General features: G+C 35.6%; 1 protein-coding gene across 8 annotated transcripts in view; it reads left to right on the top strand.

The window, feature by feature from the left end:
- Positions 1-17,346, top strand: part of Ccdc88a (coiled-coil domain containing 88A) — a 159,764-nt gene extending 142,418 nt beyond the window's left edge. For 2 of the 8 annotated variants that reach the window (XM_075942533.1, XM_075942537.1), the window contains 10 exons: positions 1,881-1,973; positions 2,099-2,313; positions 5,865-5,948; positions 6,907-7,110; positions 7,693-7,764; positions 9,468-9,548; positions 11,493-11,761; positions 11,947-12,406; positions 16,512-16,609; positions 17,080-17,346. In XM_075942533.1, coding sequence (XP_075798648.1) covers positions 1,881-1,973; positions 2,099-2,313; positions 5,865-5,948; positions 6,907-7,110; positions 7,693-7,764; positions 9,468-9,548; positions 11,493-11,761; positions 11,947-12,406; positions 16,512-16,576 — 1,543 coding nt within the window. In that variant the 3' untranslated portion in view covers positions 16,577-16,609; positions 17,080-17,346. Of the gene's footprint in view, positions 1-1,880; positions 1,974-2,098; positions 2,314-5,864; positions 5,949-6,906; positions 7,111-7,692; positions 7,765-9,467; positions 9,549-11,492; positions 11,762-11,946; positions 13,044-16,511; positions 16,610-17,079 lie in introns of those variants that run through there. The other 6 variants (XM_075942536.1, XR_012907212.1, XM_075942534.1 and 3 more) reach the window with 6 other exon arrangements.
- The last annotated feature ends 227 nt before the right edge of the window (positions 17,347-17,573 follow it).

The raw sequence follows: 17,573 nt of genomic DNA, 5'->3' as shown, positions 1-17,573 counted from the left end.
AAGGTCAGCCTGGGCTACATCAGACCCTATCTCAAAAAATTTAAAAAAAGACCCCCCTCATCTAAAGTAAAACAAAAAACAAGAAATGCAGATATATTGTGTATACGTGTAATAATTCTGTAATGAGAGATGAATCTTAAGGGCTACAGAAATTTAGCAAATGCTAAATTACTTGTGTCTGAGAGATGCAAAATGAACTTTTTTTTTTACCAGGCTGGCCTTGAACTCACAGAGATCCACCTGCCTCTGCCTCACAAGTGCTGAGATTAAAGGCATGTGTAAAATTAAGCTACAGGTAAGCACCTTAAATTCAAGGCATTTCTAACTGATTGTCTCTATCCTGCGACTCTGGCAGGACTGACAGCAAACAAGTATTCCTAAAGTTGGCAGCTTGTAATTATATTCATCAGATAAAATGAAAATAGTCGTGGGAGCTGTGACCTTCTGTAGTGTAGCCGTTAGCTTCTCAGCTATCAACTATCTCTACCATGTGGGTTCCAGGAATCAGAGGCTCAGAGTTATCGGGCTTGGCAGTCAAAGTAACAGTGAGCCTTTTCTCCAACCCTATCCTCAATGTAACCCTGGCTGATCTAGAACTCATTATGTACATCATCTTGGCTTCAAAGTGGGTAATTCTCCTAGAGTGATAGAATTATAGTCATGAATTGTCATACCCTGCTTAATATAGCCTTCATCTTCATGAGGATTTTTCAGATGTTTAAGATAGAAATGTTTTCCCTTTTTAAGTTTATTATATTTCCACAATACTTTATTTGGTTATTATTATTGCCTTGTAATAGTCACACACACACACACACACATACACACATATATAATATGTTCTCTTTCCTACTGTATTAGAAGCAAAACACTTTTAACTTTTCATCTTTAATATAAACTTCATACCTTCCTCAATGTAGAGCATCATTAAATAATTGTTGTACAATTAGTATTTTTGGTATTGAAAGCTTTTTTAAAGACCCTGCTCTGTGATCTTCAATGTTTCTGTATGTAATAAACACTTCTTAGTTAGGGTTTCTATTGCTGTAAGAGACACCATGATCACAGCAACACTTATAAAGGAACATTTAATTGGGGTTAACTTACAGTTGAGAGGTTTAGTCCATTATCATCATGCAAGGGGCATGCATGTAGACATGATGCTGGAGAACTTCTCCATCTTGATCTCAAGCAGCAGGAAGTGAATCATCATGCTGGATGTGGCTTGAGCATATGTGTTACCCACCTCCACGGTAACCCAGTTTCTCCAACAAGGCTGCACGTACTCCAGCTGGGCCACACCTCTTAATAGCGCCACTTCCTATGGACCTAGCATTCAAACATACATCTATGGGAGTCATACCTATTTAAACCATCACAATTAGCAAGAACATAAAATGAGACTAAGATGTGAAGAATAGAATAATACTCATCCATTGGGGGAAGGAGTGTCAGAACTAAATCTTTAAAGGTAAGTTAAGCATGAGTAATTCAGCCTAAAAGGAAAGAATATTTGCATGAAGAAGTGGGAAAATAAATATCTAACAGTTTTTATTTATTTTTAAAAAAGCATGCTTCATTATAAAAATGTTTGAGATGCTAAAAGGCTAGGGAAAAAACAAAGCTGTTGACAATTATATGATGAGATTATATTTAGAAAATTTCAAATAAATCCTCTTGTAAAATTGAAACTTCTAAGCACTACATACCTTTATTTAAATACATTTAAAGGAGAGCTATGGAAGAAACTCATGTTCCTTATTTAGGTCTCAGTTACTAATAATGGTCTGTGGTGTTTATGTTTTGGAATGAAGATCATGGTCGTGAGTCATCTTATAAGATATTATGCATATTCTAAAATGTAATTTCCATTTTTATAGTGATAAATTAAATGAATTGAGACGACAAAAAGAGAAATTAGAAGAGAAAATTATGGATCAATACAAATTTTATGACCCATCTCCTCCTAGAAGGTACCACTAATCAAATTTTATGGATCTTGTTTTGAAGAAAACCTTATCTGTAGTATTGTTGAGGCTTTTCATTTTATGAGGTTTATTGTTGAACTTTAGACTAAGAATTCTTTTAATTCTATTAGGAGAGGCAACTGGATTACTCTAAAAATGAGAAAATTGATAAAGTCCAAGAAAGATATTAATCGGGAACGTCAGAAATCTCTAACATTAACGCCTACCCGCTCAGACTCCAGTGAAGGATTTCTTCAGCTGCCTCATCAAGATAGTCAAGATAGCTCGTCAGTAGGGTCAAACTCTTTAGAAGATGGCCAAACTCTGGGGACCAAGAAGAGCAGCAGTGAGTGCTAAGTGTTTAAACAGAGTATTGATTTAAAATCTTGTCTAAAGATTTCTTTTAAACAACTTCCAACAGTCTTTTAGCTTGATGAATGATATTTCATTTTGACTTTGTTTCTAAAATTAATTGCAGACTACAGTAGTGTACAACTACCTGGTTTTCTGACATGTACATAGAGATAGCTCTCATTATACTAGAAAAGTAAAATATATAAAAAGAACATTGAAATAACAGCTTGGCTATATCTGCTCCTAAAAAGTGCTGTTAAATAGGCTTCACAGAAGAATTGTAAGGATAAGAAATAAGAATGAGATTTCATTTCATTAGTATTTATAACTTACACAAAATAAGGTGCTTTATAATACGGTTTTTGCTCATATGCTTTGGGATATAAAATTGGAACACAGTTATTGTATTGGGGAAGTAAAGAAAAATAAATACTAATTTGAAGAGGTACTATAGAATTGTCTAAAGTTAAGGAATATTTGCTAAGGTTTGATTAAAATGAAATAAAGATAGGGAAATGTAAATGTATAAAGTTATAATTTAGTTTTTGTTAGACTTAAAGTCCCACATAATACTGATAAAATTTATAGACTTTTTAGTTCATTACTGCTGGTGTGTGTTTTAGCTAAATAGCAAGACCAAAGAAAGAGCCTGAAAAGTATATATTTTAAGAAAAGGAGAAAAAGAATTCAATACTCATGTCTTTGAAAATGTCTACAAAGTTGATTGTATTCTCATGAAATACCTAAAAAGTATATACTTTGATCACATCATTATCAGTGTCACTAAATTCATACATGTTGCCAGGTGTGGTGATACATACCTGTAATCTCAGTGGAAGCGAGAAGATTGGAGTTCAGAATCTTCTAGTGGTATATAGCAAGATAGCAAGTTCAAGGCCAGCCTGGCTACATGAAACCTTTTTTTTTTTTTTTGGCTTTTTAACACAGATTTTTCTGTGTAGCCCACCTGCCCCTGCCTCCTGAGTGCTGGAATTGAAGATATACACCACCACCACCACCAGGCTTAAAATAGTCTTTCTAACAGACTACACTATTCTTTTGAAATAAAAAGTAAACAAAGGCAGATGCTGCTTCTCTCAGAAGTAGGCTATCCATGTGGATGGCTCTCAAAATACTCAAAAAAACAAAAGGTACGATGTTATGACCTCATGAATTGTCTCCAAAAGGAGGTGGTATTTGGACGGTAACATATATTTCACAATACAGTTTTAGCAGCCTAGATAGTCAATCAGTGATAACAACAAAAAATACAGATGCATACATAGCTTACATCTCTAGAAAGCAGTACAGTCCTATAGCTCCATGGAAGATGATTATTACCAGGGTCTTTTGCCATCTAGCCTTGTTCCCCTAATTGATAAGTACTGGTGTGGTGAGGTCGTCAAGTTTTCCTTTTCACGTAGCTAGCAAGTCAGCTTATCTGCTACCTTCAGACACCTTCTGGCATCCTACTAAGAAAATGTAATATATGTCCTTTAATTATTTTAAGTTACAGATGTATAATTTAGACATGAGCGCCCACACACACCACATGCTGCAAAGGTCTTTTTAAAAAAAAAAAAATATTATCCTATCTGTCCAAAGTGTAAGTCATTCTTTCATACTACCTCCTGGAACATTCAGGATAAAAATCAGAAAGAAACAATATTCTCCTTTTCTTCAATTGTTCAATTTTAGATTTTGATTTTTTAATAAACATAAACTCAGTACTATGTACCCTTGATATATGTATGCTTTGGGAAAAGAACATTATATGTCTCAAACATAATTGCCATGAGAAGAATCACATCCCTGGCAAATTTTAAATTCTTTTTATCCTGTCCATTTTGGAAGAATGTCTGTCTGTCATGTCAGTAAAGCAGTCTTTGAAAAACAGCTGAAAACAGAAAAAGGAAAAAAAAGAAAAGTATCACATATGACATGTGCATGCTGCACCCATTCAGCTTTGTTTCAGCTAAGTGTCCATTTTTACATTGCGTTTGGTTCATTCCTTTTTGATCATTAAGACCAGCTATGTTTATCAAGCATGAAAAGATATATGTCAAATTAAAAAGCTTAGATGAATCATGACTCTGCTCACAGCAGTCAGACAAGTTAAGAAGCTAGTTTAGTTTGCACCTCTTTCAATGAATACTTAGCAATTTATAAAAAAAATAGCTTTTAATATTTATTTGCTGATGACAACCTTCTGAGAAAGAACATAGTTATTAAGGTTGTATATAATGCTTTCATAAACATAATTATTTTTATATTAAGCCCTACTGAGATGTAGCTTAGTGTTTGTTCTAATGATTCCTATACTTGAGCAATAGTACTTTAATTCACAAAAAATATTTTTGTGGAGTGCTTCTTTTTGTATTTTTTTGCATAAATCTACCCTATGGGCCCTTCAAAATATATTTTAAACTTGTTGTTTATTATTATGTTATTTTATGTGCATGAATGTTTTGCCTGCCCTTATGTCTGATATCACATGCATGCCTGGTGCCTTCAAAAGCCAGAAGGGGGCACTGGATCCCCTAGAACTGGAATTGCAGACAGTTGTGAGTTACCATGTGGGTGCTTGGAATTGAACTCGGGTTTTCTGAAGAGCAGTCAGTGTTCTTAACTGCTGAGCCCTCTCTCTTTCAGCCCCCAAATACCTTTAAATGTTTCCCTCCCATTTTGCTTGCCTTGGGGTTCCTTTTTTGTTACTTTTTTTTTAAAGAACTTAGTGCTAACACTTATTGCTGATGTCAGACTATTCTTTTTCCTCCTTCTCTCAATCAACTTTTTGTAAAATGAGCCTGATATACCTGCTGTTTTATCTTTAGGAAGACTTGTTAAAAAAAAAAAAAGACTTGTTGAAAGAGTGTGTATCTCCACAGCGCTGCTAAACAGTGCACTGGATTCCAGTTGAAATCAGTGTTTTCTTTATTAAACTTTAGGAGACTAACAAAAAAATAGGCTTTTTTAAAAAGCTCATTTTGCTTTAAATATCTAACCACCCTAATTTTGGTTGATATGTGTGTATTATCTGCATCTGTATAAGACATAGATATACACATATATATATATTACTAAAATTCTCTTGGTGGGATATGTGTGTTCCTAACTTTTTTAAAGAAAGCCTTTATACTTAAAATTTGTAAATAAAATAGATGCTTGTGAGCCTTCTATGCTTCATACTTTATAAGCCACTGGTAGCTGGATTTTAAAAGTGTACTATTACAGTTTAACTAGGAAATTCGGTTTCTTCCTAAGTAATTCTGAGTTCCTGTTTTTATAGGACTGTAGCCAGTGCTTTCAAAATACATGTTCCTCATGGTTGTCTTCAGTGCTTTCTAAGTGTTTACAGTATCAGAGTGCATGCTTCCTGTTTCACTATCCTCCGCAGCGTGAGGTATTAGCTGTAATGTAGCGTACATAGTGAGACCAACATTCATTCCTGTCCTTAATTTCAACATTTAACTCCCATCTGTTCTTCTCCCTTTTTTCTTTCATTTCCCTGTTTCTGTTTTTCCTCATGCTCTGACATTAAAGTGGTTGCACTGAAAAGACTGCCCTTTTTGAGGAACAGACCGAAGGATAAAGACAAAATGAAGGCCTGCTACCGTCGTTCCATGTGTAAGACTTTATGACAGTTCAGCTTCTTTCAAATGACCACACTGGCTTCCATCACTAATTTTTCACTAACCTTTCTCTGGACTGTACTAATTGCTTATTTTGCAAAGTGCAGTCTTCCTTTAATATGAGGAGCTGGAAGAATATTTTTTTCAGAAAGGCATTGAATTTGCATTATATGTATATTCATACATATATATGCATATGTTTAGTAATACATGTAATATACTTGTAAATGTCCAGTGCATTCTTAAAACTGGCAAAAACAAGCAAACTTAATTTTATATGCCATACAGCTTTTCCCCCCAAAGAAGTTTAAGGAAAAATATAACAAACCCTTCAGCATTAGGAATTTATTTTCTTAATGAACCTAATTAAATGAATGAATGAATAAAGTGGCCTATAACCCTTGAAAATGTTTGTCATTCTTTATGTAATAATCATGGCTTTCTCTTTTTAAGTGAAATGGGTAATGACATAATCACATTAAATGTCTGTTACTTTGAGTATCTCTTCCAGGTTTTTATACATTGGTATATTTACTTGAGTTATAAAGATGAAGAATTTATTCAGTAACCTGCTCTGACCAAGGACTCTTTCATTTTCAATAATGGCACTGTAATACTGCTCTCCATCTTATTTCATTCCATTTTGCCACCACAAAACTACATTGTGAAGGCTTCTAATTCATAGCACAAAAGCATGGCAGTTGTATATAGTAAAATTCCTGTCTGTCTTCTAAAGGCAGTGGGGTGGGGGTGGTAAGAGTCCTGGAGTTTATCAGCCTTCGGCATCATTTCATTCAGTTGAATGCATGTCATTACTCAAATGGGCTTGTAGTTACAGTTTGGGGCCCATTTGCATTAATTCATAGACAAAACCAGATCATTTATAATACACAATAGAAGTAAGAGCCAGTCCATTAACCATGCTGATTCATTTGCTCTCATTTGCATCCCAGCCATGAATGACCTGGTGCAGTCCATGGTCCTAGCAGGAGGACAGTGGACAGGTAGTACTGAAAATTTGGAGGTCCCTGATGATATTTCAACGGGTAAAAGGAGAAAAGAATTGGGAGCTATGGCCTTCTCTACTACAGCCATCAACTTTTCAACTGTCAACTCCTCTGCAGCCTTCCGATCCAAGCAGTTGGTTAATAATAAAGGTATAGGCTGTCTGCTCTTTGCACTGTGCTGTGATACTGTTGGCAACGGAAATTCTAATATGACTTTCCTATGTACTTTTTTTTCCTCAAACAACCTGAAGTAATTATCAAGCCATGTTTAGATTTGATATGGGGAAAATTCCAAGTTATTTCAAACTTTTAAAATAGTATGTAAATAATGAAAATCTTTCATAGGCCTCCTCTCATAATAAATAGCTAATGAGGTTACATGAAGAGAAGAAAACCAAATAAAAAGTGGAGAAGAGGAGGGAGCGGTATGTTTCTTCTTAAAACCCAAAAGCACTGCAACTTAAGAGAGCTACATAGAACCACCCAGGCTTTTGCTTTGCTTTGCAGGGTTACAGAAGAGATTGTTTTATTGCTTCTAGTGTTTTCTTAACAAGTCAGTTCTTATCAGAGCTACTCTTTTCTTCTAGTTCCAGTTTCTACCTGAATCTGTGAATACATTAAATCAAGATGCACTTGTGTGACTGAAAAAGAATATCCACATTCTGTATAAATATTATAGCAAAAGTGTTTTAGTACAAAATATATTTATATCCATTTTGCTATTTCATGTAGATACTACATCCTTTGAAGACGTAAGTCCACAGGGTATTAGTGATGATTCTAGTACGGGATCCAGAGTTTATGGTAAGCAATGAACTTAACTTAGATGGTATACGTTAAATACTGAATGGGAATGCTGAGATGCTTGCAGTGAGTCAGTGGATGTGGCATCACTTCTGTTTCTTCTAATCTAATATGCATTCTTCCCTCTTAAGATTATTGTTTCATGTGAATATTCTCTTTTAATCAAGGTCATTTACAAAGTATGCCTACATAATCTTCAGAGGTAATTTTGTTACCATTCTCAAATACAGTTAATTATAAGAGTTACATTTCATCACTGGGTTTTAAATACTTATTTTGATAAAAGATAAATTTTAGATTTTTTAATTTCTATTTGGAAAGTCCTGTTACTAAATGAAATTATTACTAGTAACAAATAGATAACATGCTAAAAGAAACTTTATGAGTAAGCAGGTATGTAAGAAGTTACATGGAGCAGTGTTAACTGTATAGCTTCCCTTGTATAGATAAGAATATAAGATGTATGAGGCTAGAGAGATAGCTCAGCAGTTAAGAGTGCATACTGTGCCGGGCAGTAGTGGCACACACCTTTAATCACAGCACTTGGGAGGCAGAGACTGGTGGATCTTTGTGAGTTCAGTACCACCCTGGTCTACAGAGTAAGTCCCAGGATAGGCTTCAAATAAACCCTGTGTCAAAAGAAAAAAAAAAGCATTCCTACTACTGTTGCAGAGGACTCATATTAGTACCCATCATCCACAGGGAGTAGTTCACAAACTGCCTCTAAATTCAGGGGCACTGACACCCTCTTCTGGCCTTTACAGATACTGCATTCACATGCATAAGTCCGTACTATATTCTATAAAGAATATAGGTTATTATATGTTATTAGAGACATATATGTTATTAGAGACAACAGAATGGCTCACACAGGTACTTGAGTTCAACCCACAGAATCCATTTAATGGTGGATGGAAAGAAAATTCCAGATTTGCCCTCTGACCTACCCCCATGTGCACAGGCACTTGTGCATGTAAATGATAATAATTATAAATTAAAACTTTTCTTAAATATGTAGGATGTTGGGGGCTAGGAAGATGGCTCAATAGTTCATTTGCTACTCTTGCAAAGGAACTGGGTTCAGTTCCTAGCACCCACGTGGTGGCCCACAACCATCTGCAACACCAGTTCCGGAGGATCTGATGCCCTTCTCTCACTTTTGAGGGCATCAGGCACAAATATGGTACATATACACTCAGGAAAAACTAATACACATAAAATTAAAACAAAATAATGTGGGGCGTGTGTGTGTGTTGCTAACAGAGTAGATGGTCACATTCCTCCACTTCATGGCATCTCTGAAGCATGGAGGTTCCTTACCTCTTCTGTTGTAAGTTACCAAATCTGTAGCATTTGGCAGAGATGAGGGGAACATGGAATTTTATTAAATTGAAAAAGTTGTGGTATCCATCTCTAGAAATCATTTTCAAATATAAATGTGATCTTTTTCCTCCTTTCTTTCTCCCTCCCTCTCCATCTTTTAATTGCAGCTGTTTTTCCAGAAGTGCGTGTTTCAAAGCATCTTAGTGAACTACTTAAAGATGTCTTTTCTTTCTAATCTGTATGATTCACCATTCTGTGAGCATGCCCAGGCTGAGACAGTATGCATGATCATTTTCTCAAAGCCTTCTGTGGCCAGCATGTAAAATTCAGTGCTATCAGATGGATGTTTCATTATACTGTCTCCTGATTTTTTCATTTAGCTTCAAGACCAGCCAGCCTTGATAGTGGCAGAACTTCCACTAGCAATAGCAATAATAATGCTTCACTCCATGAAGTCAAAGGTATGCTGTAGGTAAATTAACTCATGTGCTCCCTCTGGTTTCCAGTATTGTTTACAAGTAGGACAGTTCAGTGGTAGAGCACCTTGTGCTTAGTATGCACAAGGCCCTGTCTGAGTTTAGCTCTAGAACAAGGGTGGAAAACGTTGGAAATGGGATGAACTTTCTGATGAAAAGTGCAAAATCCAAATTATCTATGTTTGAAACATAGTTCTCTGGAATGCTTGCACTTTTACATTGTGATACGGATGTATTTCAATGTAGAAAATGTAAAATCAGGAGCATTTATTTTGGTTTCAGTTCTTCATTTTCACAGATAAAATAGTCTTCACTGTAATCTTTGTTTCAGAATTATCCGTAGGCCCGTATTTTCAGTGACATTTTGTGCTTGACATCTAAATGGGTGTCCTTCAGTTTCTTCATGATGCATGTTCATTAAACTTGCCTTGTTTGTATTTTAGAAATATTGTTAGCTTACTCTGTCAACAGAATACATACCTCTTTTTTATTTTTTGTGTGTATATGTGTATGTCACAAAGGAATTATATGGATGCACATATGGCTCATATAAAGAATTATTTCAATATTCTTTTATTTTGTCTTTTAATGTGTATTCCAAGGTGAGGGTTCTAATAGCTGGAACCCTTAACTAGTACCTTTTTCTTTAAAATATATTATTGCCTTTACAGACTCTTGTGTTTGTTAAACACTTCCATAGCTATTCTCTATGCTCTAGAATTGTACAACTACAATGAATGCATTTGTTCTGTTGCTTTTTGATTATAACATTATTTGTCTTAGTCATTATTATAATTAATTTTATGACTTATTACAATGATCAGAAACATGATTTTGAGGGGAATCAATTTTTCTTTTTATAAATCATATCTGATAATATAGTCTGAAACTATGAAAAATCCCTTCTGATTTGAAAATATAAGAAAGTCTTAGTTCTAAAAAATAATATAATTTTAGAAAATTCTTCCATGACTGCCTTACTCTTTATGATGGAATAATTTTCTCTCATGATGTACTGTACAATTTATTGCTGATAATCTGTCCTATAAAGGAATAATGCATATGCTTACAAACTTTATTCTAGAACGAGTGTCCCTGCTATATGATTCAACCTCAAGTAAACTTAAGGTTGTGTGGTAGCAGTACTAACAGTGAACATCAGAACCAATCAGATATTCCAGATATTGAAGAAAGACTAAGCCACACATGGTGACATACCTGTAATCCCAGCATTTGGGATGGTGAAACAGGAGAATTGCAAGTTCTAGGCCAGCTTGGCGTACATACCACGTTCCAAACAAGTATAGGCTATCCAGTGAGATGCTTTCTGAAATACTTTGTTTTCTTTTTTATGGGACCTGTCTAATTATTTTATGTTTGACTTCCCTTTGTGTATGCTGTTTAAATTTTTTTAGACATTTTAGAATTTTTCATTTAATATGAAATCTTCGAATAAGCAGTTGAATCAAGACTTCATAAAGACAGAATTAAAATACTTTTTGCATTTACATGTTTTGGGCTTTAACATTCTGAAATAATTTGAAATACCTTCTTTTTGTAAACTGAGATATTTTATAGTTATTAGAACCTAAATTGTTAATGTTTATTACTCTATTCATTCATTTAGTCTTCAGTATATTGAATGATTGTTTAACGTGAAACTTTCTTTTGGCTTTGACTTTGGTGATAAAAGTATATTTTGCCCTTATAGAACTTAGAATATTTGTCAGTTTAATAAAGCCAGAAAAGCAGCTGTGGCATGCAGTTCTTAGACTGAGGAACAAGTAAAATAGCTTTCCTAAGCATGTCTAAGTGAAGTTTAGAGTCAGTGTGGCTACCTACAGAATTAGAGCTCTGCTAACAAATTTTACATAATATTATTATCTCATTTGTATTATTCAAGTCTCAACATAGCATTTACTCCGAAAGCAGGTGCAGTTAATAACCAAAGCAGGCCACAAAGCCACAGCAGTGGAGAATTTAGTCTGCTTCATGATCATGAGGCTTGGTCCAGCAGTGGTAGCAGTCCAATCCAGTATCTGAGAAGACAGACCAGGTCAAGTCCTATGCTCCAGCACAAAATGTCTGAAACAGTAGAAAGTCGAGCACATCACAAGATTAAAGCTGGTTCCCCTGGAAGTGAGGTTGTTACCCTACAACAGTTCTTGGAAGAAAGCAACAAGCTTACCTCAATACAGGTTAGTTCAACAAATGGTGACCTTGATTTAACACTAGTTAAATGTCTTGTGGATGAGCCTTAGAATTTTTTTTTAATTATGGAGCACTAAGAGATAACAGCACCTCAATAGTGTATAGTTCAGTTTATCAGGAGACTCCATATATGGTTATATTCAGTAATCTGTATTGTTTTTTCTTCCAACAGTTGAAGTCCTCAAGTCAAGAGAATCTTTTAGATGAAGTAATGAAAAGTTTGTCTGTCTCTTCTGACTTTCTGGGAAAAGACAAACCAGTTAGCTGTGCCCTGGCCAGGTCAGTAAGTGGAAAAACTCCAGGGGACTTCTATGATAGACGGACAACTAAACCTGAATTTTTGAGACCGGGTCCTCGAAAAACTGAAGATGCCTCCTCCATTAGTTCTGCAGGGAAACCTACACCAAGCACTCAAGGAAAAATAAAACTAGTAAAAGAAACCTGTGTGTCAAGACAATCAAAAGATAGCAATCCTTATGCCACTTTACCTCGTGCAAGCAGTGTGATCTCTACTGCTGAAGGAACAACACGAAGGACCAGCATCCATGATTTTTTGACCAAGGACAGTAGACTGCCCGTGTCAGTTGATTCAGCACCACCTACTGCTGATAGCAGCATCACTGCAGCATCTAGTGAGTACCATTTACAGCAGTGGTCTTCGGATGTGCTGACACATGCTGGAGGGCGTCAGCTCCCAGGTGGTTTAGCTGCAGGCACATCTGAGTCTCTTTATACCCAGACTAGAAAACCAAAACCAGGAAGGCCACATTTCTTAAGACAAACTTTTGCCACTGTCAAAATGTCTGATGATGCATTTGGAATATCAGCTAACAGTAGTCATGGGCCATTTACTGTGGTTCATTCATCTCAAACGTTTCTATCCCTGAACACAGAGTTGGTTAGTAACATAAGTGGGTTACCTCCAAAGTCACTCACTACAGTAACTGACCAGGTCTCTGCCTCTTGGGGTAAAGCTGCACAGAAACATAATGAACAGTTCTGTGATAGTCAGAACCCTAGTAACAGTAACCCACAGTCCTCTGTAGATAGCAACAGTCTTCTCACTCCTGCCTGCCTCTACCCTGATGACACTGAAGCTGCATTATCAGTTTCAGAGGATAGTCAGACTGTTTGGTATGAATATGGTTGTGTTTGATCAAAATATGTTGATGTTATTTGCTAGGTTTATATTTTTAAGATTGTTACATAGAGTTCAGCTGTATAAAAAGGCATGTATATAAACATGTGTAACCACACCAAAGTCTGCATGAAATAGTAATTACATTGTACTTTTTTGCACGCCTTTAAAAAACCAACCATACATGTTTTTCTTTCACATCTTTTGTCACTTGATAAAGATGATATTCTTTGATATCATGAAGCATGTTAAAATAGTGCATGTTCTGTTACCAAGAAAGCGTATCCAAGTCGTTTTTTGGCTGCTTCTAAAAAGAGTGTTCATTTGCTCTTCCTGCCTCCTCTGTCTCACTCTTCCTTATTTCCTGAGTGTGCACTTCATGTTGCATATGTATAGTATTAATAATGGAAATGGTTTTGAAAATGTCATTTTTCTTTTGTCACTTAATCATGTTATCTGTCCTGTTCTCTTTCCAAAGAAATAATTCAACTTTATTTGGACTAATTCTCATATTCATAAAACATTGTTCAAATTTAAAATATTGTTTAATCATAAATGTGTTATTCTTAAATTTTTCCATCAAACTTAAATGTGATTTGCACAGTGACTAGGAACATTAGTGTTATAGTCACCTTCTTGGTGCCGATCTTTTCCTGCTAAACACAATAGCTCAAGACCACTATTTTTTTTTTTTGGAGTCCCTTAATAAAATTTTTTCCAGTTTTTTTACATATGAATCAAAGAGAAATAAACCTAGTTATTCATTATCTTGGGATTTGTATTTTTACTTCTATTCAGAAGCATAGCAAGTTTTTTTAAATGATGAAAAATTTAACTTGTCATTTGCTACTAAATTAAATGTGTACATCTATAATGCAGACTCTTTAAAAGTTAATACATTGTGTTAGAGTATAAAATTAGGACTTGGGAGCCTGAAAATAAAAAAGTAGATAGTCTTCATTCTAAAATTTGTTGTATTAAAAACATAGTCTGAGCCAGGTGGAATGTTCCTTGAATCCCAGCATTCGGGGAAAGCAGAGACAGGTGAATCTCTGTGAGTTCGAGGCCAGCCTGATCTACAGAACAAGTTCTAGTAGAGGCTCCAATTCTTTTTTTTTTTTTTAATTTTATTAAGTATACAGTGTTCTGCCTGCATGCATGCCTGCAGGCCAGAAGAGGGTACCAGATCTGATTACAAATGATTGTGGGCTACCATGTGGTTGCTGGAAATTGAACTCAGGACCTTTGGAAGAGCAGGCAGTGCTTTTAACCACTGAGCCATCTCTCCAGAAGGCTCCAATTCTATAGAGAAACCCTGTCTCAAAAAAAAAAAAACTTGAAAAAATATAGTCTGGAGCTAGAGAGATGGTTCAGTGATTAAGAGCACTGATTGCCCTTCCAGAGGACCTGAGTTCAATTTTCAACACCCACATGGCAGCTCACAATTAACTGTCTGTAACTCCAGTTCCAGAGAATCTGACATCCTCACACAGTCATACATACAGACAAAACAACAATGCACACAAAATAATAAGTAAATTTTTAGAAATTTTTTTTAAAAAAACAAACAGTCTTGCCTGATGTAGTAGTGTATGTCTTTAATCCAGCACACCCAGCACTGTGGGAGGCAGAGGTTGGTGATCTCTGAGTTCCAGGCCAGCCAGGGAGGAACCTTGTCGCAAACACTCCAAACAAAAGCAGAAAAGCAAGTCTTTAGCTCTCCATCCCCCAAAACAAAACTCATACAAGATGGAGATACTATTGATAAACATGGACTCCAGTTTCATATCATTTTGTCTTTCTGTGTTCATGTCACTCTGAAGCAAATCAGCTTCAGTCTTTCCGATTATTTAAAAATTCATAATCCTGACTGACTTATTTCTATAGTATATATAGCTGTCTCAGGAGCGTTTTTTCCAATTTTGATTCAGCTTAAATGTTACTGGTAATAGCTCAGCCTAGGTGGGTGCCATAGGCACTCTATGAGTGAAGGAGAGTACTGTACACTCACTGTATTGCACTGTTACTATTAATACTGAATGGAAGGGAACATCTTCAACAAGTCCTTGTTTAATTAAATTTGTATTGTTTGTGAAAAGGTTATCCTCTTGTATGTACACGGGGTCACTGAGTGGGTAGACCCTTCTGTTTATATCGCTGCCCCTGCTTTTCTTTTCTTCCAGCTACTATTAAAAATAGTGCTGGCACAGGTACCAGATGAACACATGCTGCAGTTTTATATAGTTTAGTGCCACCTAATACAGTTTCTGCGTGAATATAGCATTGCTTTGTACTATCAGCTTTTGTTTAGTCAGTATTAATAGTTAAGATATTTTTGTGCAGCCGGGCGATGGTGGCGCACGCCTTTAATCCCAGCACTCGGGAGGCAGAGGCAGGCGGATCTCTGTGAGTTCAAGACCAGCCTGGTCTACAAGAGCTAGTTCCAGGACAGGCTCCAAAGCCACAGAGAAACCCTGTCTCGAAAAACCAAAAAAAAAAAAAAAAAAAAAAGATATTTTTGTGCTATTATTTTTACTTTTTTCATAGCCTACTAATAAAATTCAATGGTAAACAGCTGATATTAATGGGGACTATATGACAGAAATGCTTTACTTAGTTTTTGATATCATAAAACTGGCCTTTGCACTTTTTACATTTAAATTGTTGCTAATTTTGTTAATTAAAACACATTTAAATTATGTATTTTATTAAAAGCTATATGGGTTATTTTATGAAAGTAAACTTAAGTACTTTCTCCCTAATGTCTGTAAGGATATATCCAGCATGTTTTCAAAAATACATACACATTGCCTGTAAGACATGTCCATGTTTCCCGAGAGTGGCCTAAAATCACAATGTAGACTTCCTCCAGAAAACATCACATGCTATGGAGCCAAGGTTTCGTCAAACACTATTCATGTGTTATGTTTTCAGTGGTGGGGGAAATAGAGTTCGTAGTAATCATATAGGAAAAATGTTTCCCAAAAGATGATTATGTCAGCATTAAGAAGGAAGCACCTGTGATCAAGCCACCTGCATTTACTTCCCCTGAAATAACTCCATGTCTTGTAACTCACAAAGATGGTTAGAAGATTCAGTACCCTGGTTTCCATAAATAATAAAACTGATAGCTATTATAAATTCCTGGCCTGGCCTTTTGTAAATTATATCCTTATGACTAGTGTGATCCTGAGCAGCTTCGGGTATAGGTATACCTTGGCCCTGGTGTTCACAGTAAATAGTACCACAGTGTAGATGTTTCTATTATTGTACTGCAAGACTTTCTAACATAAAATGATGTGATGACCATTACCATATTACTATAGTATAAGAATATGGTAAGTATGCAAGCCTCTGAAACCAAGATGGAGAAAAGGTAACTCTTAAATTTATAAAAAATAGTTACCACGTTCATAGCTGTGTTGCTTAAAGCTTTAAAATATTTTTTAAGAAGGCTTTCACATAATAGATATCTGTCAGATTAATAATTTTCTCAGGTTCAAATTCCTCTATGTCCTGCTTACTGAGCATTTTCGTCTTCATGAATTGTGTTATATTTAACCTTTGACTAAATAACATGAGCTACTTTTCTCCCACAGATGTGAACAAAGTACAAGAAAGCAGAAATTCAAAAAGCAGGTCTAGGGAGCAACAGAGCTCCTAATTCAGTGACCCACTGCATGACGTGGGCCAAGTGGTGAGTTTCCTGCTTGAATCGTAATTGAAATTGGTCTCATTTCTACAGACTAACAGAATTACATATGATAACAGTGCATACTACATTAACAGATTCAGTTTTGCTTGCTGAATCCATTGACTTTCTCTCCTGCTTACTTAGTAAAGACTAGTTGGCTGCCATAGGTTTTTGCCTGTCTGTGTGGGTGGCAAACCTAAGTATTTTCTCTCAATTTATATTTAATTTTAGTTGTGAATAATGTGAAGTCTGTCTTCTATGCGTTACAACTTCTGAATAATTGGTAAGAATGGACTAAACATCTATCTTACACAGAACAGCTCAGATGCTGCCTTTGGTTTTCTGTCATTCTCATCTCCGTATAAATAGCTGGTGCATGCTGTTGTTACACTAGCTTCGCTGACTTTATATCCCTCTATCTTCAAGCTGTTCTTATGTTTTCTTTCTTCTTTCTGTCTTTCAACAAAATACAGAGAGAAAAGTGTCCTTCAGTTTCTCAGTATGAAGACTTTATTTCTGAAGTAACAAGACACCTTGCAACTATAGGAACTATTAAAAAAAAATCATAAGGCGATTTTAACACATCCCTTCGTGAATAGAGCAGGCAAGAATACAAACTTCATTCCTTCCTTGAATCAAGGAGCACTACTGGATCCAACTGCCAGAAGTTTTAGAAGGTTTTAGATACTATACTGTACAGTGCTTTAAGCTCTACTGAATAAAGGACATTCTCTCACTAAGGATGAGTGTTTTAAGGTCAAGTATTCTGAGAACAGCCTACTTCTTTCAACATTTATTAATTTATCCATGTTTGCTTACTGCTTCTGCTAAGTATTACCCAAAAGCTAGCCATTTCTATTTAGTTGTGTAAATCTGAATGAAGTGCTGTAGTATTTTGTGGGAATGTACTATATACAAGACACAGAGAGAACTGTTCTGGCATGTCAGGGTTTTTTTGGTTAGCAGA

This window comes from Microtus pennsylvanicus, chromosome 12 (assembly GCF_037038515.1).
Source record: "Microtus pennsylvanicus isolate mMicPen1 chromosome 12, mMicPen1.hap1, whole genome shotgun sequence".
Taxonomy (NCBI): domain Eukaryota; kingdom Metazoa; phylum Chordata; class Mammalia; order Rodentia; family Cricetidae; genus Microtus; species Microtus pennsylvanicus.
Note: the sequence above shows the minus strand (reverse complement) of the source record. Positions and strands in the feature narration are given on the sequence as shown.